This window comes from Adiantum capillus-veneris, chromosome 2 (assembly GCF_014529385.1).
Source record: "Adiantum capillus-veneris isolate H3 chromosome 2, ASM1452938v2, whole genome shotgun sequence".
Lineage (NCBI taxonomy): Eukaryota > Viridiplantae > Streptophyta > Polypodiopsida > Polypodiales > Pteridaceae > Adiantum > Adiantum capillus-veneris.
The window spans coordinates 26,141,363-26,165,560 of record NC_140932.1 but is presented as its reverse complement, the minus strand read 5'-3'; the positions used below and the strand labels follow the sequence as shown (position 1 = coordinate 26,165,560).

At 47.2% G+C, this 24,198-nt stretch overlaps 1 protein-coding gene across 3 annotated transcripts in view; it reads right to left on the bottom strand.

The window, feature by feature from the left end:
- LOC147462535 (PH, RCC1 and FYVE domains-containing protein 1-like) overlaps nt 1–20,418 on the bottom strand; it is a 109,709-nt gene extending 89,291 nt beyond the window's left edge. For 2 of the 3 annotated variants that reach the window (XM_086484266.1, XM_086484270.1), the window contains exon 1: nt 19,484–20,417. In XM_086484266.1, the coding sequence (XP_086340392.1) occupies nt 19,484–19,531 (48 nt within the window). In that variant the 5' untranslated portion in view covers nt 19,532–20,417. Of the gene's footprint in view, nt 1–19,483 lie in introns of all 3 variants that reach the window. The other variant, XM_086484283.1, reaches the window with a different exon arrangement.
- Nucleotides 20,419–24,198: the final 3,780 nt, after the last annotated feature.

Sequence of the window (24,198 nt, the reverse complement as noted above, 5' to 3'; positions counted from 1 at the left end):
GCATTGACTATAGAGCTTTCAACAAAATCACTATCAAGAACAAGTTTCCAATACCCAATCAAAAGAAGAACTCTCCGAACTGTCAGAAGAGGACGAGGATGAATGGGGAAAACCCTCGAATCGCACACATTTCTTTGTCTTTCGGGCATTCTCAAAAGTAGATTTCCGACCCAAGTAGCCGGGATAGTCTGCTGCTCGGCTATTTCCACGGCTGCCTCTTGGTCTTCATGAGTTTGGTGCTGCCGATGTAGTCGTCTTCTTCAAGGCTAACGTCAGGGATGAACAGATGGCGGTACGCCATCGAGAATGCATCTCGTCAAGTGAGTGCTTGATCAAAAACTTCGCAAACTAGGAATCCTTGGAGCATTGGAGCATCTGTCGAGCACAAATGTCGATTAGATGTTGACACTACATCGTATTCGGTAGGTGGAGATGGACCATACTCTTGTTTCAAATCTTCAAAAGGTGGTCTATGTCCGTTTGAATCTCCATTGTTCTCTCCCGAACCTAAGTGATCGGATGCCACAATTTCCTCCTGCCGAGATTCGTCAACGGAATCCATGTATGCTGCAAGTGAAGGGATCGGATCCTTGGTGGAAGAAGAATCATCTAAGCTCCAATACCACTGTAATAGACTTGGACACTTCAAGCCGAAGATATAGTACAATACACGAGAGAAAACTGAAAGAACTGAACAAAACTGAGAGAGAGACGACACGGCATGGTGAAGTTCCGTGCCCAGAGGTATTGGCCCCAAAGACGGGCGCCCTTCTCGGTATTTCTTTATTATGCTTCAAAAGATACAATGTCTGAGGGTCCTCTTCTCTCCGCAATGTTCCCAAGCATCAAGACTAAAAGCATCTTGCCCCAAAAGCTAAGGCACAAGACTACCACCGCGTTTTATAAAAGTCCATACAGTTGCCACATCATCAAAGTAAAATGTGGACATCTATACAACCTGCCACATCATCAGCATAAATTGCGAGCGTCCGTACAACTGCCACATCAACACCTTTTTACATAAGGTTTGAGTGTGTGGGTGGTCCTGCTTTATTTTAAAGCCTTGTGTCACTAACCCCATCAAACAGGGTCCCATAAGTTTTTTTTTTTCCCCCCCAAGAAAAGATCCTTCTATTAGTTAATGAAGCTGACCGTAGGGCTACAACGACCTCTACAAGAGAGGGCTACAACAAACATGACGGGGAGACCCTCCCAATGAAAAAACAACATATGTACAATGAGGCTAAATCAAGAGGTGGGAGGAGGGAAAAGCCACACAGGTGGACGGTAATGCCATCTGAGCACACCCTGGACCATGGTGAAGAAAGGCCTAGGGTGCCAGAGTCGAAGAAAAGCCTCTTTGCGCTCCCTCATGCAATCGGAGCTGCCCTGGAGTCTCTCGAACTGTCCTCTGAGAGTATGGATCAGCTCTAGCCAAAAATCCCAAACAGTCTCTGCTGGAGGTATAGGGCAAGCCTCAAAGATGCGGAAGCAGCGGGCCCGCCAGATGAACCAATGTGTCAAGCCGCAGATGAGCTCCCAACACTCCTCTCTCTCACTGCACCACTCCTGTGGCGTAAGCTCTGTAGCAGGCTGGAGTGTAGGTCGACCCCCCTACATCACTATCATCCTGCTGGTGGAGGATAGCTCAAACTGAAGTGCCGCGCCCGTGAGAGTGGACCAAGCAGCTGCCCCCCACGTGTATTGTCGAGCAGTGGAAAGAGCTGGCATCAGCCGAAGAACACGAAGCCAAACCTGTTGTGCCAGAGGACAATCCCAAAGACAGTGCCGCTGACTCTTCACAAGATGGTCACAAGCTGCACATGCTGCCGAGAGACCACTATGTACCAGCCAACTCCCAACTACTGTAATTCGATGTGCAACCAGCCACTGGAACAACGTGACTCGCCTCGGCTGTCTGGAGTCCCACAACCTCTCCCAAAAAGCTGCCAAGAACTCAATTGTGAGACCCTACTCCTGCCAATGAGGTGCTGCCTCTCTCTGTGCTGCCAATATGTGACGTCCCCATCGAACAGTGTACTGAAAGCACGGGACACCTGGATAATCTGCTGAGGAGAAGGGGTCCCTCCAAAACCACTCTCCAGGGTCCCACTGCACCCGTGCCAGTGGACAGCTCTCCCAAGCCCGCAATCTCCAATGGCCAGTCGCAAGATTGTTGGGTCAGGATCAATGACACGTCCTACCACAAATGCCCACCACTCGGATCCTCTAAAAACAGCACTCTGCCACCTGTGGGGCCTCTACTGCAACTCGGTGTAAGCGTCCCCCACCCTGTAGCTCGAAGAACAGGGAGGGTACAGCCTCTGAGCAAGCCCAAACTGAGATGAGAACCTCCACTCGCGTGAAGGCCCCCATCCATCTAGGAGCTGCGGACTCGAGAGGTGTGAGCCACTCAGCAGTTAGTGCCTCTGAGATGTCCTGACACATGCTCTGCATCCCTCTCATGCCCTGTAGTAGCTCGATACCCTAAAAGATCCTCTGACAAGCCTGAAAACTGAAGCCAGTCACCTAAAGTGTGTGCTTGATCCTCTGCCATGGGACCCCAGGAAACATGAGGCCTACTACCAACCAAGTGGCCTCTCTAAGTGCTAACCATGGGGTTCCACACAAGGGGCGTGTCTCAGGCGCTCCTCCATGCAAGTAGGTTGCCGCTGCTCCAAGCCTCTCCGTAGCTGCTCCCAAGATCGGAGCGGACTCACAACGAAGCGATCCTCCAGTCTCCTGCTCAAGCCAACTCTGCGCATCTCTGTGAAAATCCATCTGGTCGAAGGTCGCCATGGGCTTCCAGCCTGAGGCACCCTAGCACTAAGCTGCTGAAGCAAGAACTCCTTCCAGGGCTCCTCTCCTGGAAGGAGTCCTCTGACGATGAACTTCCCTAAAAGGGCTCTGCTCTGTTGTGCTGGGTCTATGATCCCCAACCCTCCCTGAGAACAAGGAAGGATGATGACCTGCCATGCCACTCTGGCTAGGGATATCTGAGTGTCACGCCCTGACCAAAGGAAGTTCCTAATCAGCCTCTCTACCTAGCTGATGCAAGAACTCGAAAAGATCCAACAAGAAGTGATGTACCACATAGTAGCCAACAACACCTGGTTGGCCACTACAACTCTGCCTGCCAGAGAAAGTCGTGCAGAGCTCCAGTGTAACCACTTCCTCCTGATGGACAGGAGGAGGGAAGCGATCTGCTGCTCGGGAGACAAGTCCAAGCCAACCTGACAGCCCAAGTACCGAACTGCAGTCCCTGGGGGTATCCACCTAAAACCCTCACCTGGCATCCAATCAAGCGTAGAAGCACAGTTTTTCTCCAGTTGATCAGTGCGCCTGATCCACAACAAAAGGTCCCAAGAGCCTGCTCACACCAATACGTCGTACGACCAATATCTTGTTAGTTACAAACTATGGCTTCTAAAAAGAGCAAGAGATTCGACAAACTAAAAAGCGCAAGAGATTCGACTCTCGAGAATGATAGAGTACTTGTACGACATTATCCTTCCTGACCTCCTTGATGGCTTGCCGAATGTGCCCAAAATAAAATCTGCCGAGATACGCTCACCAGCCTTGCCCGCGTCCACAGCACGTAGGAAGTATGTACCAAGGCAAGAGGAAACAAGGATGTTGATAATGTGGCCTCTCCGAATATCACTACCCATCAGAGATGATAGTACAACCAAACTGCTGCCACCCAGCTTTCACTGGGACCAATGCTCTGTCAATGATCTCTCGCTGCTCATCTAACATTTTTGTGCGCATCCTCTCATAATCCAAGCCACTCCAGGAATCTGTGGCGCCGACTTGTGCAATGGCTCAGACCATTCGCTTCCATTGCTCTGTCCGCAAGACATTAAATGCAATGTTGCACTCTATGAGAGTGCGAGAAATCTCTGTTTCTGCAATTTTTTGCCTCTCTTTTGCCCAGGATTGTGCATGGACACGTGAAGGCAAAGTAGATTGCGTATACATGCGTGTCCCTTGATCTGTATCCTCATCTACATCCTGAGAACAACGAGCCCTTTTCCTGCTAACGTCCTTTTCCTGTTGAGTAGGTGCATCTGGAAAATCTGCAAACAATGCATCCTGCAAGGCATCATGTGTTGCCTCATCTGCTTTCTTACCCTTGGATGAGGGAAGACCCCCTCCCGGGAAGTGCTCTAGAATCAAAGCATCCTTGATCTCTCGCGAAACAAGCTTGCATCCTCCGCATTGGCCAGTAGTGCCGATGCCAGTAAGGTGCCTTAACACATGCGTCATCGTACTTGTCTTTTGCTTTCCACAATATTTGCAAGACCAAGTGCGTGTTCTTGATGTTGCTTGCCCTCCTGTATTTACCACCGCAATGACATTGGTGTGTGCGCTCCAAACTGGGTTGGGTTTGCGAGGCATGGTCGACTTACACATGCAGTAGGAACACGACATTGTGACTAAAAGGCATGTGCTATCGCGAGAGAATCACAAAGAAATGTGTGAGGGAGAGAGGGAGAGACAGAAGGTTTGCTTTCTTACCGGTAAATACGCACGAAAAGGCTTTGCAGATGGAATTTGCAGAGACTTTGCACGTTGCAGGTCAATGTTGCAGACAATCCCTAGTAAAATAAGGCGCCCAGACTAAACCCAGCCAGAGGCGAAAATAAAAGGCCTCATGCGTAGGGTTTTCTTTTTAAGTCAAAAAAATCCGTACACTACCCATCCGTACGGTACGGACGTACGGAGCCGTACGTACGTCCGGATCCTTCCTTGCATGGCACCTCTCCTCTGTTCTGACGAGCTCCTGGCGAGCCTGCTGCAACTGCTCCTCCAACTAAGGATTGTCTGGATGCTGCTCCTGCATCCTCTGCAGGGAAGCAACGCCCCGTCGGAGATGCTGCTCCACCTCTCTCGCTGTAGCCAAGCGAGCCGAAGACTCCTGAAGAAAGAGACAACTAAGCTGAGCAAGTCCAGAGGCCACTCTGTCAGCAGGAGAATCCTGTAAGTCTAAGCTCTCTATCCAAAGAGCCTCCACTCGCTCTCTGAGCACAGAGTCTAGCAAGACCCTCTCAGGGATGCATAGCATCGTGCTCCCCCTCCTTTGCCTATCAGTCACTGTGAGGATCACTCGTCATGGTCCGAAAAGGAAGTCCCAGCCAAAATGCCAACAATCCCACCCAAGTCACAGAAGTGATCACTAGTGTAGAAGCGATCTATCCGAGATAGATTCACTCCTCTCGCTCAACGGTCCGAACAAGAGAAGGCCAGGCTGTCAGGTGGCCTCACAAAGCTAGAATGTTGCCACACATTCCGAACGAGAGAAGGCCAGGCTGTCAGGTGGCCTCACAAAGCTAGAATGTTGCCACACATCTGAGACCCGCAAAGTCATACATAACCTCTCCTAAGCTTCCAACTCATTTCCATGCACAGTAGTATGGTAATCCTATCAGCTGGGTCCTCCAACATGTTGAAGTCTCCCCCAATGCACCATTGCTCTGCCTGCGACAGAGATTCTGCAATGTGAGCCCAAAACTCTGCACGTGCGCTCGCCACATTGGGCGCGTAGATGTTCAGGAAGCCCATGAGGCAACCCTGAACCTGCATAGTAATCCACTGAGCCCGGCCTGGCACAAGAATCCCCCTACCCACAATGGCCTACTGCAAAGAGTCCGCAATGGTCATACATACCCCACCCTGGATGCCTCCAGGTCCAAAAGCAGCTGACCAAAAAGTCTCATAGCGACCACGCAAAATCTGACCACATCGCCGAATGCGGCTCTCACAAAGATGATGCACCTGCAGCATAAGAATGTCAATCTCACCACCCACAAGGCATCTTTGCAACTCCTGACGCAACCGACCCCTCTGACGCTGAAACTGAGCCCCTCCTAATCCCTGCACATTCCATGAGATGATCCTCATGGAGTTAGTGAGAGAAAACAGATGTTGCCACAACAGCCAACCTCACTATCTTTGAGGCCGGTTTGGATGGGGAGTAATCCGCATCCGAACGACCTCTAGACAAGCGCGCAAAAAGTGACTGTCCCGCCCAGGCCCAAGCCAAGAGTGCAACCCGAAGGGCTACATCCATCCTCCGTCCAAGAATCCTCATGCACAAAAACATAACACGGAGGGCACTGAGTGTCAGCAAACAAATGCACCACAATGTGCCTGCAACACGCTGCATCTGGAGGTGTCAAGCTGAACTTGGCAAGAGGCCAAAGTGTCTGCACCAGATCTGTCACCGCTAAGTCCCCTGTGTGGTGTGAGAACTCAGTAGCCTGGATCTGGAGCTAGTCAAGGACTATGTGATGGGTCCACTCTGTGAGATCCCTACCACACAACGGAAAGGAGAAACCCACTGCTGTGTCCAAGGCCTCACTGCCTCTAGCTGCAAGAAAGAGGATGTGGACTCGAAAGCTGGCATCCTCCAAGTCGGGAGAGGAGTCACCCAGAAACCGAGTGAAGCTGTAGTCGAAGAAGTCCCAACGTCTGCGAATGTCGAAGCTGATCAGACCTCAAGGGACCGCTGCAAAGGGAGAAGTGTGCACCAAAAAAGACGGCCTCAGGTGGGGCTGTCCCTCTCGAGCCACACGGCTCGTAGCGAAAGCACTACCAAGAGAACGCCTCGCGGCAGAAGATTGTCCAATACCCTACGTCTGCAGAGGAGTGGCGGAAGGGTCGGGAGACGAGGCTGTGGGCCCCATCGGGGAGAGAGGAGGGCCGGGAGGCAAAGGTGGTGGTGGGGGGGAGGGGAGAGGAGGCTGGGGAGGCAACAGCTGAGAGAGGAGGAGGCGGTGGTGGAGAACTGAAGTGGACGGGGCCTCTGTCACAAAGTGATGACGTGGCTACGGACAGCAAAAACCCTAATTTCCGAAAATCGCGGAGGTGGAAAAAAAAAATGAGCGACGCAAATCCTAGCTTTTTGCTACACAAGGATTTTGGATGAGAGAAAGAGAGTTGAATTGCTTTATTTTAACTCTCATTGAGAGAGAGAGAGAGAGAGAGAGAGAGAGAGAGAGAGAGAGAGAGAGAGAGAGAGAGAGAGAATTTGCTTTTGCTTTCAAGCTTTTGGGGCTCTGCTTTTGGGCATCCCTTGTAACCTTTAAATTAGTGGTGAGGGCCTCACTTCTCAGAGCATCTGGACGTAGAGTCTAAGAGTGAAACCCGAGCCACTCTCTTGTACTTTGAACTGATTAATACAAAAAGAAATACCGAAAGGGACGCCAGTCCAATATCTCTAGGCACGGAACTCCACCGAGCCAGTGCAAATCTATTGTGATCTGTGAATTGTTTGAAGTGGTTATTTGGTGCTGTCGCGATTGATTCTTGACTTGGAGTGTCCAAGTCCGTTACAGCCTCCTCAGGCAGGTCCTGCTTCTGCAGGGGGTCAAAACGGTTCCCAGTCGAAACCGAGTGCTGCTGAGCTGCAGAAGGTCAGTCACCAAGGGGAGCAGTGGGGCGAGCCCTCCCCTGACGGCGGCGGCCAGGCACCTGCTACCAACCATCATCTGGTTGATCACTGGTCTTTGTCGATGTACCAGCCTGTGCATCCTGTGTATCTGACTGCTTGGCATGCTCAGCCTTGGGAGGCTGCGCATGCGCTGCGGGTCGAGGTCTCCTGCGAGGACAAGCCTTTGCCATATGGCCCATCTACTTGCAAATGAAACACTGGTTCGAGAGACCCGAATACTCCACACTCTGTCTGATCCATCACCCACTCACCCTAGGCAGTAGTACCACCTTGGGGAGGGAGTGCGTATCACGAACGAGAAACCGCACATAGGTAGACCTGCGGCCTTGGCCACAACTGAAGCTGTCGTGCGTGGAGACTCCAGAACTGTCCCGAATATGGAACCAATCCTAGATAGGAGGAGATGGTACTCTCGCCTCAGGCCTGGGAAACAGACCGTAATCGGCAAGTCTGCCTCCTCCTCAAGCACATCTGTAGTAGGGTCAAAATCGTGATGCCAACGTCGGAAGTAAGCTCGAGTTGCTCTGATGCAGAGTGGGCTCATCGAAATCACCTCGGTTGTCATATCTGCAGACTCGAACTCGACCTGGTAGTACCCTCTCCCGAGGATTTGGACATCGGTGATCTTGCCCACATCGAAGAGAAGACGGGCCTGTAGTAAATCCCGAACCTCGCCCCAACTGGGCTGAGTGCCAATGATCTTACAGATAACCGAAGTGGCTTGCAAGCGCTCCACTTCGGCCATCAAGCTCGCTTGCTCTTTTGGCGAAAGAGCAAGTCGAAGCGTCAGCTCCGCGGAGTCGAGCGAGGAGGCTTCAGTGGAGTCCCTCTGAGGTGGAGCACAAGCCGCCATTCTGTGTCTGCTCAGTCGAAGAAGGCAAATATGACGCGAAGCTCCCAAAAGGCTGCAAGGACAGACTCCTGCGAGCTTAATAAAGAGGTTTTTGGGGGGGGAGTATGTGGGAGCGCAAGGGACGGACGAACGCGCTGAGACGGGAGAGCTAGGGACAAGCGGGCAGGCTAAGGGCTAAGGCAGGCTGAATGCGGGCTGGGGTAGGCTGAAGGCGGCTCGGGCTGAGGGCAGAGGCGGGTTGAGGGCTGAGGCAGGCTACGCACTGGCTGGCAACGTAGAGTGCAGGGCAGGGCAATGCGAAAGCGGGAGAGGGGGAGGGGGGGGGAGGGGCTGCAAGAACGTGCGCAAAGGGAGGAGTGAAGGCAGCGCCAATGAGCTCAACCGTGGAGTATTCCTTATCTTGCATCCATCTGGTCCCATAAGTTGGTGGGAACTGATCTTTCAAAATAGACCACTCGGCAAGACTTATAAGTTGGTAAAACTTCTTTTGCTTCTATCACTAGGGCTGTGACCCCTCTGTCCAGAGTCCGTCCTTTAGGTCATGCCACGTCATCACTTTGTGACAAAGCATGCCGAATTTAATTTTTTCTAAGATCGATCACATTTGAAGACGTTGTCGATAGTGAAACTAATGTTGTATGGCTAGCCAATCATTCATGTCCTTTCCATTTGAGTGGTGTGTGGATATGCATGCCCTTAAAGCAGATTAGAACCCGTTTTGATCGTCTCAAAAACACTCCATCTTCTCACTTGCCACATTAAAATTTTACGTGCACATGGGCTAGATGTGCCACATGGACATGCTACAACCACCCATAGAGTGGGTAAGCGGCAAGCCTAGGGAATTTTATGTCGACATCTTTGCAAGTTGTAGGGTCTGCATGTCCAAACAGATCGAGTTTGGATCCATTAGATCGGTTACAACCCTTACATAACCACCTATGCATAAATAATTATACAGGGCGCAGTCCGCCAATCGATGGCATTAATCAATAGTCTAGGCTTGTAGTACATGTGTTCGCGGTCGTGAACCAAGCAAAGCATGCATTTACATTCTTACGTAGTGCGTCTTTGCAAGTGAAGCCGGTGCAAATCCCATTGCAGCCAATTTGCAGGGCACTTGCCACAAGTTTAAGAGAGATTCTTACCTCATGGAAAACGCTAGGTCAATTCATCCCTCGGAAAAAATCTTAAGGAGCTCTAAGGGGCTCATTTTCTAAATGTTACAAGAAGGGAGGTACTAGCAATTGGGATCCTATCCTTTCAAGACTTAGTTTCTTCCCACACCTTACTTCCTACAAGACTCAAGGGCAATCAATTTAGTCCATGGCATGAATCTTTGCTCAAAATTTTAGCAATCTAGGGCAGATCTGCCGTGTAGTTGCCAAGAAATCCGTTCCTTTACAAAGTGAAGTTGAAGGTGTGGCAACAAGGGAACACGCGGAAGAGGCCAGGGTTTGGTGTTGGGGGGAGGGGGGGGGGGGGGCTAATCAAGGGAGGAAGAGAGAAGGCATTGCTATGATGATGAGACAACTTGATGACCTGTACAAAATCGCAGATTTTTAGGGACCTGGAACTCTTAGCGGATTTTTAGGGACCTAGAAATCATGGCGGTTTTTTAGGGATACTGACGTGGCAAATTTTGTGACCTATTTTTTATCAGAAGCTTTTTGTATCAAATGCTTTTCGGCCAATGACCTTAAAATATAAGCTTTGGGGAGATCTTTAGCATTCTTGCAGTTGCACGTTTGCAGAGTCTCTCTCCTTGGCAGTTGTACCTTGTGCAAATCTGTCACGTGATACATCCCAACCCTATGTGTTCGTGGACAAGCTACACCACAGCAGGGTTCAGTCAGTCCAGTCAAGTTAGATTAGTAGTGATCTTGCACTTTTGTGAGTCTATTCATAGACCGTGCATGCCCAGTCACTTAGCATAGATGCATATCCTCCGGTTGCACACAGCATGATCATCGGAATTCCCATCAGAATCCATTAGCATAAGTTAGGGGAATTTTCCTGTGCATTTAGCCTATTTTCCTATTTATTGGGATTTTCACTTATTATTTTTAAGTGACTTTCCTACAAAAGTAGGTAGGGCAATTTTGCTAAGTTTCTATATAAGCAAACCCAAGTTAGCACTCAATGACAGAAGAGGCAGCAGGAGCTCCCCGCTCAACAGGCAACTTCTCAGTAGTACCCCCCCCCCCACAGTAGATCCTCGCCATCCTCCCATCTCCCTTGGTGTTTTCATCCACAGCAGAACCTCAGCATTGCTGGCGTTTTCCCAAGTCAGTCATCGCCCTCCATGCTCCCTCATGCCTGGCGTTTTTGCTCTTCAACAGCAGCAGCCCAGATTTACTAACGCCAGCATAGTGTTGCAGATTTGCATTGTGTTCAACACCTAATCACTGCAAGGGATTCAGCCCCTTAGATCTGCAATAAACCAGCGATTTCAGCCATAGTCTCATTGCTACTATCCAGCGTTTTCAGCAGGGAAATAGACCCCCAGATTCAGCAACGTTTTCCTTCTCCAAAACACCAGCAGATCTCTGTTTTGATAGCGTTTTTACAGCAGGACTTTCAGCCTTGAAGGAAAGCAGTTTTCAGCCATGAATCGATAGTAGAACCATCCCATTCAGTTGCAAAGGATCCCCCAAGTTTAGCCCGACAAAACGCAGCCAAAACAATCCATTTTCAGCCTTGAAACAGTCCAAGAAATTCAGCATCTAGAAGATCTCAGATTTCAGCCCAAGTCGTCGTCGTCATCGGCATAGTCCCATTGCATCAGTCCATTGCATATGCATTGTACACCTTTGTGCAATCAAAGTAGACCACTCTCGCCGACGAGAGTGGGGCCTTCGGAGGAGGGCTTTACAACCTCTCGGATGTCGTATCTCTTCTCTCTCCTTCTCTCAGTCTCATTCATTTGCACGCACAATCCATTCACTTTGTTCGTGACCATAGCACTCTCCATAAGACGGAAAGCTCTCTCTTTTTCCCTAAGAACTAAAAGGAACCTTGAGCAATAAAGATCACTAATCTTGAGAAAATACAACATTCATTCCGCTGCAACCAACATTGGTATCAGAGCTTTGGAAGTGTTCTGCATTACTCAAGGAAAGAACCACAAGAATTTTTTTTGCTTCTTGTGATCGCACGAACCCAAGTTTACTTGGGCGTGGCGATTCCTAATCGTGTTTTGTTGAAGAGTGACAGGAATCCCAAGAAAGAAGGGCTTGTCCAGCCTCCCCTTGTGTCTCTTTTCACTCATTGAGAGCGGACCATGCACTTAGCGGCCGGCCAGTCGACGTGAGGTGGGAAAAAGCAACCTTGGTGTGAGCGCAAGGCCGCCAAGGGGTGAGGTGGGAAAAAGCAACCTTGGTGTGAGCGCAAGGCCGCCAAGGGGTGCGTCCGCAGAAAAGGGTAGAACTCGGGTGAAGAGAAGATCCTTCTCCAACGCGATTTGCAAGCGAAAGAAAACCTCAAGAACCCTAAGAACCCAAGAACCCAAGAACCTCAAGAACCCTAGATTCTCACGAATCAAGGACCTCAAGATCCTCAAGACCCTCAAGAACCCAAGTTCCTCGTGAACTTAAGAACCCAAGACCCTCAAGAACCCAAGTCCCTCGTGGACTTAAGAACCCACAAGAACCCACGACTTCAGAATGGTCATCATTCGAAGCGGAATGGATACTTCGCTTGGAGGTGATGAGCATGAGAGAGGCGAAGAAGAATTTTCCCCACCAAGAGGTTTTTCCGACCCTCCCCCTTCCCCATCTACTTCAAGGATTGCACTAACTCCTATAAAGGCTTTGCACCATATGTTTATGGAAAGGAAGTTAGAACGCGAAGCAAGAAATGTAGAAAGAATGACAGAATTTGATCGTGAATGCAAAGAAAGAAAAGCAAAAATGGATCGCAGGCACGCAAAAGACAAAGCAGAAAGAAAAGCAATACAAGAACAAAGCGACCGACAAAACAAAGAGTTTTGGCGACTCTATTCTCAAGTTCAGGCACAGATGCAAGAGATTTGAGGAAAGGAGACTCTCTCAGTCTCTTCTTCTCCAAAGCATGACACACAGGATTTGCATGATTGTGGGAAGCATGATGATGATTTGATTGACAATGACTTGCATGATGATTTGAAGCACAATGATACGCATGATGATTTGGATACCAATGATTTGCATAATGATTTGGATACCAATGATTTGCATAATGATTTGGATGACAATGACAAGCATGATGATTTGCATGATCAAGATGTAATTTCTCACAAGCATGATGATTTGCATGATCAAGATGTGATTTCTCACAAGCATGATGAGTTGCATGAAGAAGATGTGATTGTTTACAAGGATGATGTGTTAGTTGATGCTTTTTCTAGCGAAGCTAACCTCGTTGCAGATTCGATCAATCACCAAGAATCGATCTTGGCTTTCGAGTCGAGGTCCACAGATCCCCCACAAGAAGATTTGCTAGATCCCGAAGAACCGATCTTGGCTCTCGAGCCTTGGTCCAAAGAACCATCACAGGAAGTATTGTGTGTTCGCATGATTGATACGGATGCATTGTTCGAGTGTTTCATTCGTGAAGGTTTCCTGTATTTTAGTCAGCATCGTTATGTGATCCCTTTTACTAGGCATGACATATTGTATGTTGAGCACGTTTCTCTCATGGATGAGCACGAATGTATGCGGAAAAGTTGAAATGTTTGTATGTAAGGAAGTCGCATTACATGTCTCTTCCTTGGCATGACACAGTTTCCGAAAGAGCACGTGATAGTATGAGCACCAAACATGGGCATTTCCATTGTGATTTGCCACAGTTGATTGATTTTGATCAAACACAAAAGATTCCACCTCATTGTTTGCATGTGTTTGATGAACGGGTTGTCAATCCGTCTCTATGTTCATCTACATTGCATACACAGTCTTTAGAGAAGCCAAGATTTTTTTCCTTCACTTTACATGAAATAGTTATGTTCATGGTTTTGTGTTGGAGATGGGTTCAGGAATTTTCAGCCATGAAGATTCTTGAAGACGAAAGAAGCAAGACTCTAGACGAAGTTGAAGCATCAAAGGAGCCACAGAAGACTTTGTGTCGCTTTCCGCACGGCCCAAAGAAGCAAGTGTTGCAGACCTTTATGAAGTTCAAGTACCGCTCGACCCACACAGCAGAGTGGGCTGGCGAAGAGTCCCTTCCAAGATTCTGGATGTTGTTGGCAATCTCCCTCGACGCCATACAGTTCGGTACCAGTACCTCACTTTGAAAAGGAGGGGATGTCACGTGACACATCCCAACCCTATGTGTCCGTGGACAAGCTACACCACAGCAGGGTTCAGTCAGTCCAACCAAGTTAGATTAGCAGTGATCTTGCACTTTTGTGAGTCTATTCGTAGACCGTGCATGCCCAGTCACTTAGCATAGATGCATATCCTCCGGTTGCACACAGCATGATCATCGGAATTCCCATCAGAATCCATTAGCATCAGTTAGGGGAATTTTCTTGTGCATTTAGCCTATTTTCCTATTTATTGGGATTTTCACTTATTATTTTTAAGTGACTTTCCTACAAAAGTAGGTAGGGCAATTTTGTTAAGTTTCTATATAAGCAAACCCAAGTTAGCACTATATGGCAGAAGAGGCAGCAGGAGCTCCCCGCTCAACAGGCAACTTCTCAGCAGTACCCCCCCCGCAGTAGATCCTCGCCATCCTCCCATCTCCCTTGGTGTTTTCATCCACAGCAGAACCTCAGCATTGCTGGCGTTTTCCCAAGTCAGTCATCCCCCTCCATGCTCCCTCATGCCTGGCGTTTTTGCTCTTCAACAGCAGCAGCCCAGATTTACTAACGCCAACATAGTGTTGCAGATTTGCATCGTGTTCAGCACCTAATCACTGCAAGGGATTCAGCCCCTTAGATCTGCAATAAACCAGCGATTTTAGCCATAGTCTCATTGCTACTATCCAGCGTTTTCAGCAGGGAAATAGACCCCCAGATTCAGCAGCGTTTTCCTTCTCCAAAACGCCAGCAGATCTCTGTTTTGAAAGCGTTTTTACAGCAAGACTTTTAGCCTTGAAGGAAAGCAGTTTTCAGCCATGAATCGATAGCAGAACTATCCCATTCAGTTGCAGAGGATCCCCCAAGTTTAGCCCAACAAAACGCAGCCAAAACAGTCCATTTTCAGCCTTGAAACAGTCCAAGAAATTCAGCATCTAGAAGATCTCAGATTTCAGCCCAAGTCGTCGTCGTCATCGGCATAGTCCCATTGCATCAGTCCATTGCATACGCATTGTACACCTTTGTGCAATCAAAGTAGACCACTCTCGCCGACGAGAGTGGGGCCTTCGGAGGAGGGCTTTACAACCTCTCGGGTGTCGTATCTCTTCTCTCTCCTTCTCACAGTCTCATTCATTTGCACGCACAATCCATTCACTTTGTTCGTGACCATAGCACTCTCCATAAGACGGAAAGCTCTCTTTTTCCCTAAGAACTAAAAGGAACCTTGAGCAATAAAGATCACTAATCTTGAGAAAAAACATTAATTCCGCTGCACCTAACAAAATCAATATAAAAGACGTAGCGAAAGGAGAGCCAAGGTTTTGGGGCCAATGCATCTAGGAGTGGAATTCCTAGGAATGCATCTAGGAGTGGAACTCCGCCACTCCGTGTCTATTGTGTGAATTCTCTCTCTATTTCAAGTTGTGTTGCAGTGCTCAAGTCTAATCCGGTTTTGTTCTTTCACTTGGCACGTGGTTGGGAGATGCTCAATGGCCTATCACCCAAAGGAAGTACAAAAGAGGACAATGTGTAGGCTATGTAAACATCAAAGTGGGTTGTACGATGAATGTAAAATGATCCACTGCAGGGGTCCATAATGTGATATGGCCCTGATCATGACGGAAAGAACTGACGACCGCGCCCAAATGTGAAGAAAAGAAGCATCGACCCTACCCCGCTGCCTTGGGGGAGCAGCTGAAGAATCCCACTGACTGCGAAGAGTATGCAACAGCTCTGTCCAGATGGCTATCAAAATGGTGGACATAGGAGAGGACTCTGAGCCCAGTGTCTCTCTCTCTCTCTCTCTCTCTCTCTCTCTCTCTCTCTATAGATATATATATATATATATATACACACACACACGTGTGTGTGTGTCACAAGCCTACTTCAATTTTTAGATCTTACATTATTCCGTTTCTTATTTAAGCTTTGCTCTATTTCATAGATTATTTGTTAACAAATTGACATGTGTTTGGTACCATCCATATTGAGAGTTACGAAATGATAAATTGGTGCCCTGATAATAAACAAATCCGTTTCTAGTCCTAATGTCACGCACACATCTAACCCTATGTGCATGTGGACAAGCTGTAACTCCTACTTCTAGGGTTTAGAACAGTCTAGTGGTATGGCACCCTTGTGAGCCTGTAAGCAGGACGTTCATGCCCAGGCACTCTAGTGTAGTTACATACCCTCTGGTTGTACATGGGCACCGCCAATGTTTGCTAGGTGTAGGCACTGGGAAGTGTTCCCATACAGTAGCACTAGTACCTGGCCTAGGTCGATTAGCATGAGAAGCACCCCCTTATTAGTAGGTTCAGTAACTTATTAATAAGTGACATATTAGCAACTATTTATGAAGTGGTGGGGTTTTACTTGGCGCTCTGCTCGACCCACCACTTCTGCAATATATAAGTGACCCTAGGGGTCACCCTTTCATCATCGGATATCAGTACAAGCACCTCATGGGCACTTAGTGCCGTAATACCCTCAAGCACTGTAGCATTTCCAAGATCCATCAAGCACCTCTAGCATTCAGCCCATCAGCATTTTTACATCAACGTTTTTGTATCAGCATCCCTAGCGCTTGCAGATTCACACCGTAGGAGAGGATCAAACCAACATTTTGCAGTTTTCAGCCCTATTCCATTGCAGATTTCAGCCATAGCCTCGTCATCAATTTGCAGATCCAAGCTAGATCAACCCTAGCTTTCGAGTTTTCAGCCCTTAGCTTCGCTACTCCAAGCATCTACCCCAAGATCCATGTCACAAAATGATGACGTGGCATGCCCAACTAGAAGAGAAAAGGTCGAGTGGACAAGAGAAGCCAAAACAACCAACTTAAAGCACTCCTAAGCACCACCAAAGGGACCTAATCCTAAAACTCCCAAAGATTTAACTTTGAGGATGATTTTTGTGGCATGCTGTACGGATTTTCGCATTTTGCTATACGGAATTTTCGCATTTTGTGTTGTTGATGCTACGTGGCAAGCTATACGGATGTTGACGTCGCAGCTACTGTACAAAATTTCCACATACAGCATGCCACTTACAGATGCTGACATGGCAGTTGCTGTACAGAATTTCCACGTTTTTGCGTTGCTGATGCCACTTGGCAAGCTGTACGGATTTCCGCATATTACGCTGGCTGAATCAAGTACTTCAAAGACCCAAAATTTGCAAAAAACGCAAAGAATTACCCGATTGATGAGATTCACTCGAAATGACGTGAGGCCATTGATTCTCCTCTCACGTTGGGACGAAAGCTGATAGGTTAAACGAGTGCAGAAAAGCAAAAATTGTACTCGCAAGAAGAGCTGGACAAAGCTCTTGGAAAGAAGACGAACCAGATAATGAAAGGCTTGAAACGCTCTCAGAAGAAGAGGAAATCAACTGATTTCCTCGTTATTTGGGCCGGAAGTCGACTTTTGAGGTGGCAAGATCCAAGAAGCGTGTTTATTTCAACGATGACTCAGATTTTTCTTCGTCTTCACAAAGCTCCAACAGTTTGTCGTCCTCTAGTTCCAGTGTGAGAAAAGGTGGAAGCAGCAAAGAAAAAGCAAGAAAAGCACATTTTTTAAAGAATTTAGAAGGCATGGGAAGCCATCTAGCAGTTCAGAGGAGGACTAGCAGTGAAAACATAAGCAAGAACACCAAGGAGTTCAAGGAAGGGGGTGAGGCCGTCAGGTTTAAGATGTTCTCACGCTATCAGGACACCCATCGAGTCCTTGAGTTTATACAACAGTTTGACGTCATCTTCTCAAAAGGTCGGTTCACGGAACGCTCCAAGGTGCAAAGACCTGCATCTTAGAGGAAATGCACAAACATGGTGGTCTACTCTTTTGTTACACAGAGAAGCACCTGCGACATGGGTAAAATTCAAGAAAATTTTCACATCAACTTGAATATCAAACAAATATGAAAGAGATGTCATCACGGCTTGGCATCATTTGCGGATGACTAAGAAAGACACGTTGGATGACTATCTCCAGAGGTTTTGGGATACTTACTTGCCAGTGTCTTCGTTTTAGAAAATTACTTTGGGGGACCAGATTGAGCGGTCTTGTTGTGGTTTGCCAAAAGAGATTTGAGCGTATTGTTTAGAATAGAAGTTTGACTCTATTCAGAGACTTATGGGACATACTAAGCAAAGATTTGGGATGCATGTCGGCTCATTGACTTATCCTATAGACAGGACAGTATCCACCTCAACAGGGTAAGAGTCTTCCAATGAAAATGAATAAGGGGAACCAGCTACAAGTTCATCAAAGGATTCCAGAGAAGAACAGGGATTAGATGATAGTGCGTCTCAAGGTGGGTTCTGACGAGTGAGACTGACAAGCCAGTAAACAGGGGAGGCTAGTGAGGCTACCCATAGGTCCCAAGACACAAGGAAAGAAAGTCAAGGGACTCCAACTACTAGATCAAAGAATTCCATAGATCCAAATTGAGGTGCCAAGGACAAGGAGGCTAGCAAGGCTACCAACAGGTCACAAGGCACAAGAAAACAGAAAGGTAAGCTAGGTTCACCGGATACTTTGGTCTAGGGTACTTTTTAGCCCTCGATGCAAAGTGAATGGAGGAGGAGAACATCGCAAATTCTCTTCAAAGAGAGTTGTACCTTGAAGCTTTTGGACTATTAGCAGTGTCTATGCCAAAGTTACTAATAAATCAGTAGGTTGAATCTGGTATGATGCAGACTGCACAAGAAGGGAGCCACTCCACTCCTTTGTCACATATTGCCTAGATTGAATAAAGTCACTAACTTCTCGTTGAGATTTTAGGGTAGATAGTATTTTGCGGAATGACTTTCTGAACAAATGTGCACTAAGTTGTAAATTTCTTGAATTGATTTGAAACCATGTGCTCTTTCATGTGTGTATTGTTACAGACGAGTAGAGAAAGATGAAATACTTAAAGCATTTTGTCTGTTGAATGATTTGAACTAATTGCATCTAGACATCTCTTAGAGATCAACAAGATCTGGATGTGATGGCTAAGTGAATGTGAATTGAATGAAATTCTAGTGCATCAAGATGTCTATCTAGATGAGATGATTGGATATTGTTGTGAGTGCATCAAGAGTTCTGGAAGGATGAGATGACTACATAGTGATCTAGGTGCATCAAGCGTTCTGGACAGAATGAGGTGGCTAGATTAAATGATTAAAACATAGTCTTCAATGTGGACTAAGTGTCTGATTTTGTGAATTGCATGCTATGTGGATAAATTGTCTTGTGGGGATGGTGATGGGCATGGTTTGCTCTTACCTCCTTCACTCAAAGTTAAGATTGTCTCGTATGTATGATATAAATTGGCAAGTTGTAATGTCTGGTCTTTTGGTGCCGGTGTTTTAACTGTCTCATTGTGTTATTACTTGTAAGTCGAAGTAAGCAATTGTTTGAGCATCTCTAATCTGTGTAATCAGTAAACTGAATTTGTTTGACATTGTGTACCCAAGTAATTAACCCCTTTATCCGTCCTGGCTGAAAGAGTGTGATTTGCTTCCTTACTCGACCGCACCCTCTCACTCTCTCTCTATGATACCAGTATGAATAAAAATATCTGACTGTTACATGCAGATTTTTGTTGATGTATCCCCCCCCCCCCCCCCCCCCCCGCAAAAAAAAATTACAGGCGTCCCCCAGCCTCAGTTTATGACAAACTCCAGCTCCATGCTGACATGTTTAATCTGTATTAATTCGAATAGTAACCTGAGTAATGTCTGCATGTGCATTACAGCCCCACAGAATGTTTTTTGGTCCTTCATTTTAATCACTTGACAATTGTCAAGTCTGGGGAAATTTAGAAATATGTGTGTGCCTATCAATCCACAATTCTACACACAAAAAGCTGTGTGGGGGAGAACCAATCTCATAGCAGAAATGTATACCTGCTCAATGTCTCGCTCTAAGCTTGTTCCTCGCAGGGAGTCGGCCATGAAGTTTGCATGTGAGCAGCTGCTACACTGCCAATAAGGAGAAATTTACTTGCTTGTGGTTGGCTGGCGTATATAGTTAAAAGAAAGCCATGAATTCTGAGCACTGTGTATTCGGTATTGAAGCAGCAAGCTTCATGAATCTCGTTGTCAAGTAGACAATGTGCGTAGTACTTGCACTCACGATTGTAGCTGTCTCCTTTGTGCGTGGTGCAATGATGGTGCTCCTATGCCGTTCCATGGCTAAGACTTTCTGTTTTGCATGAGCAATTCCATGGCAGCTTGCTGGCTTAAGATTTGAACAATCTAAGTAGGAAAGTTTTAATGTGCTTCCACCTTCCCTGCTAAACTGGAGTGGTACATGCATTGCTGCATAGTTTATTGAGGAGGAGGAAGGCCTACAGAAAATGGCTCGGGGTTGACAAGCGCGGCCTCAGCAAGGACGCCGAGCCATAATGACGAGAATCGTAGGCACACGATTAACTTTGAAGCTTGAGGTCCCAGTCGAATCAGACGCTACCAGAAGAGAACATCGAAGGAGATCTTTGATAGGAGGTGGGAATGATGATGGCTTGCTTGCAAGCAGACAAAAGCAGTCATAGAGAACTGGAGCTCACAAAAAATGCAGGTAGTCCCAGTAATAGTGTGTGTGTGTGTGTTGTTGGGGGGGGGGGGGGGGGGGGGGGGGGTGTACCGATTCAGTACACAATGCAGATACTTTAGCAGCGTCAAAGGGGCAAAAGCTCCAAACGAGGTAACGTGAGAGGATTGTGGCTATGGCGGAAGAAAGCAGAAAAGCACGCATAAAAAAAGCGTGGAGTGCATATGTATCTTTGGGCCCCTGTTCCATCCCATGTCACAAGACATTCCTGTCAATCTTGAATTCCCTTTCTACACTCCTACACACTCCTGCCAAGTGCCAATTGTAACTCTCGCTCCTTGTGACTTGTGCCACCTTCAAAATTTTGACAGCTTCTGAGCCTTCTGGACATACCACCATTAATTTCCAAATGTGGTGTTTTTGGTGTGGGGGCCTTACGCGCCGGAGTCACGACTAAATAACACATCGCAGATGGTCAGGGGATCCACGATTCATCATTCCACGGTCCACAAGCCCACGCACAAAAACCAAGGCAATTGCGGCCGTAAACGTCACGTTAAACCCGAGCACCAATTAAACCCCCTAAACTCGAGTAGCGCATGTTGATTTACAATAAAAGATCATAAAAACAGAGACGGATACACAATGTAGGTGAGGTCCTGGGCCATGAGGTGGTGGCTTCAAATCTGAACGAGGTCTTCGATCAGTGCGTCACCTGTCTTTCCTTTGCCTCGATTTTCATGATGCCCAAGTTAAGTCCGCCTCGAGATGTCGCCTTGGACTTCCGGGCCGTCAATCCCCTCCCCTTTCTTCATTGAATGCATTGTGTTACTTAGTCTCGTGGGCGTCCGGGTGCAACAATTCTGGATTTGGTGGACAATTGTGTCCTGCACTTGCTTTAAAAGAATTCCCAACTAAGGGCCCTGTTACACAAGGGCTGTCGAACAAAGCAAAAGGGCTTTCTTTTGGGTGCCCTATGTGTCACATGAGCGGCTAATAATGAACAGTGTATTATATTTTCGAGAATTCAGCATCGAATCAGGCTAGCACAGTTGTAAAGTCCTGCACCTCCAGACACGTTGGCAGTTCAGATCCCGTTTGCAGTGTAAATGCGCGTGTGCGTGGATGCGTGCGTGCATGGTGCGGTGTGGTGCGTGTGGGAAAGGGGAGGAGCACGAGATGGTGTGGATGGAGCAGCCTCTGGAACTATGAGTGAGGAGCTCCTTATTCTTCATATAGAAAGAATAAGGGTATGTACACACGGTGGGTGGGAGCCCGAACACCGGATGTCCGGTCGCGGGAAAAGGTGTAGCGCCTTTACCCCAACAAACTCCCAGCAATGTGCGGATAAGTGAGACCTACTAGCTAAACTACTAGTATGTACAAGAAACTAGGTGAGAGACTCTCTCAACCTATGCCCACTGGCTCACTCTGTCGGTCTACATGCAGTTGTATCGGCTCTGGTGTCGGCGAGCTTGCGTACCCATGTTAGAGCCTGCATGTAAATCATGTAGCCTACTATGTATGGTCCACAAAACTCCATTATGCATCATGCTAGTGTCAGTCATCGCATGACTGACAACCCCTGCTGCCACTGTAGCTTCTAGGTCGAGCCTCGACACTAGTAAGCCAGACATGAGATGCCTGAAAAGCTAATGAAATCTGCATAAACCTGGTTGTACTCACCTCCCTTATGCTATCTGCAATCACTGCATCATCATGACTACGTCCCTATCACCCATATAAAAAAAAATGTGCATCCTGGCACCAACTCATCATCCTCTAACATGAGCATATCAAAGAACAGTTCCATGTATGTCATCTTTGTCTGTGTCTCTAGGGAGCAGAACTGCTCTACCTCTGCTTGCACAAACTCTGACAACACCTGTTGTGTCTCACTAGAGCACTGCCGCTCTACCTCTGTCTCTAAAGAGTCTATTAGCACATCCCACAGCTAAATGCTATGTCTCATAAGCATGGTGGAGCTCACCCGTGAAGGAGACATGTCTCGTCTCTCGCTCAAAGCATGCCAGCAACAAAATCAAGACTATGCCATCTCGAATCTGAAACACATGCATAGGATATACCAAGCCAATGCGGGCTCCTCTGACAATCATTAATGAACCGCAATGCATCTGGAAAGACTACTCTCTATGCAGTATCTGACAACCAAAGTCTGCTGATTGTCTCACTGAGATCAAGCTCTATCTCAGCTGAGGAACGTAGCGCACATGCCGTAGCGTATATGATGCACCATTGGCCAAAGACAAACAAACATCTCCTACACCCTCTATGTCAAACGCCGAACCATTGGCCAAGTGTACACAACCAAACCTCCAACTAGAAAATGTGTTGAACCACTCACGACATGGTGTGACGTGGAAAAGAGCATCACTATCTAGCAACCACTATGGAGAAAGTGTGCTAACCATAGACATATCTGCAAGAGGTACACTCGAAGCAAGCATGACATCACCATCACTGGCATAGACTGCCACTGTAATTGCACCTCTAGCATGTGTCAAAGCCGCATCTGCATCTCGGATATATCTTCGTTGTTGTCTCATACGTCTGAAACAACGGCGCCTAATGTGTCATGTGTGACCACAATGCCAACATGGTACGTGTCGGCAAGAATGAGATCGTCGTCTCTCACTGTCACACATATCTGCTGCCATAAGTGAATGCCAAAATGACAACAAAGTGGGAGGTAACTCGACCACTACCCAATCCTAAAACCATGATCAAACTACATCAAAATCGATGCTCACATATGCACAAAACAAACGCCACAATTTGCTATCTGCAAGCATAAACTGGGACAAACGGCTCAACCAAGCATAAAGTTCATAATCAGATACGCAAGTAGAGAGCAAACTAGCTCAAAACGCATCCCACAAGAGAAACTGCTTGCAAAATCTGCAAAAACCTGTGAAACATGTGACTGACTATCTATAGCCACACAAGCATATGCAATCCTCACTCCTACGAAAGTGGGTACACGAACACCAAGCTGTGTCCAAGCTAACAAAACCTGTCAAAGTGAGAATGAACACATTATCAAGGTAGAAATATATCAACCACTGTACAAGATGGCATAACACTGCAAACTTTTATGGCAAGAAAACGGGGAAAAACGAACAAAACTTCCTTTGCAAAATGAGTCAAAACTCAACACAAACAGCAAGTCAAAAAATTGCAGATAATTGCTAGAGTGGGAGTCAACTCGACCACTAAACCATCAAAGAGTAAACTGCGAATACACATAAACCATGGCAAGAATCTAGGAAAAATCTGATAGAGTTTCCCCTGAAAATTGAACAAAAACTCAAAAAAAAAAAAAACCAAATAACTGCACCAAAATAGACATTCGGTATCTCAGTAAACAGATCCACAAATGGCATACATAGCACTGCCAAAACCCTGGCAAACTGGCTCACTCCTGATCGAGTGGCTCTATGGACATACATACCTATCCAAAAACACCTATAAACCTGCAAACTTGCTACCTACAAGCTATAGCTAGCTCAAACTATATCCGCATAATGCATACATAGCATGAAACTGCAACAAAGTGTGCAAAAAATCTCTTTGGAATGCTCCACACATTTGTACATGAGCACTACATGTGCCACATAAATTGTACTGCAAAGATTCTGCAAAATGTGAGCAAAATAATTGGAAAGCTGGCACAAACTACCTCATCGATCGGTAAACTCGTCGATGAAAAAACACCTGCCAAGAGCTGAGCAACTCAAGGGAAAATCCACTCTAGAATTGTCCGTCAAAGCCGTATCTGTCGGTATGTGCCTTCGAAGCCGAAAACTGGAGAAAACATTGAAACCGAAATGCTGTGGAGAGTGCGTCGAAGCCAGGATGCTTCGGATGGGGGCTAGAGGAGATGTTGATCTCGCTCTATTGTCTCTTGTTGTGTCAAGGTCAGGAAAATCGAGAAAAGTTTCATCGGTGCTGTCTTCCGCCGCTGGGCAGGAGCACACTAGTCAAATGTTGTGGCCGCCTCATCGTTGTCAAAACTGATGCCGATGCCAATCGCCATTGCTCAAGGCCA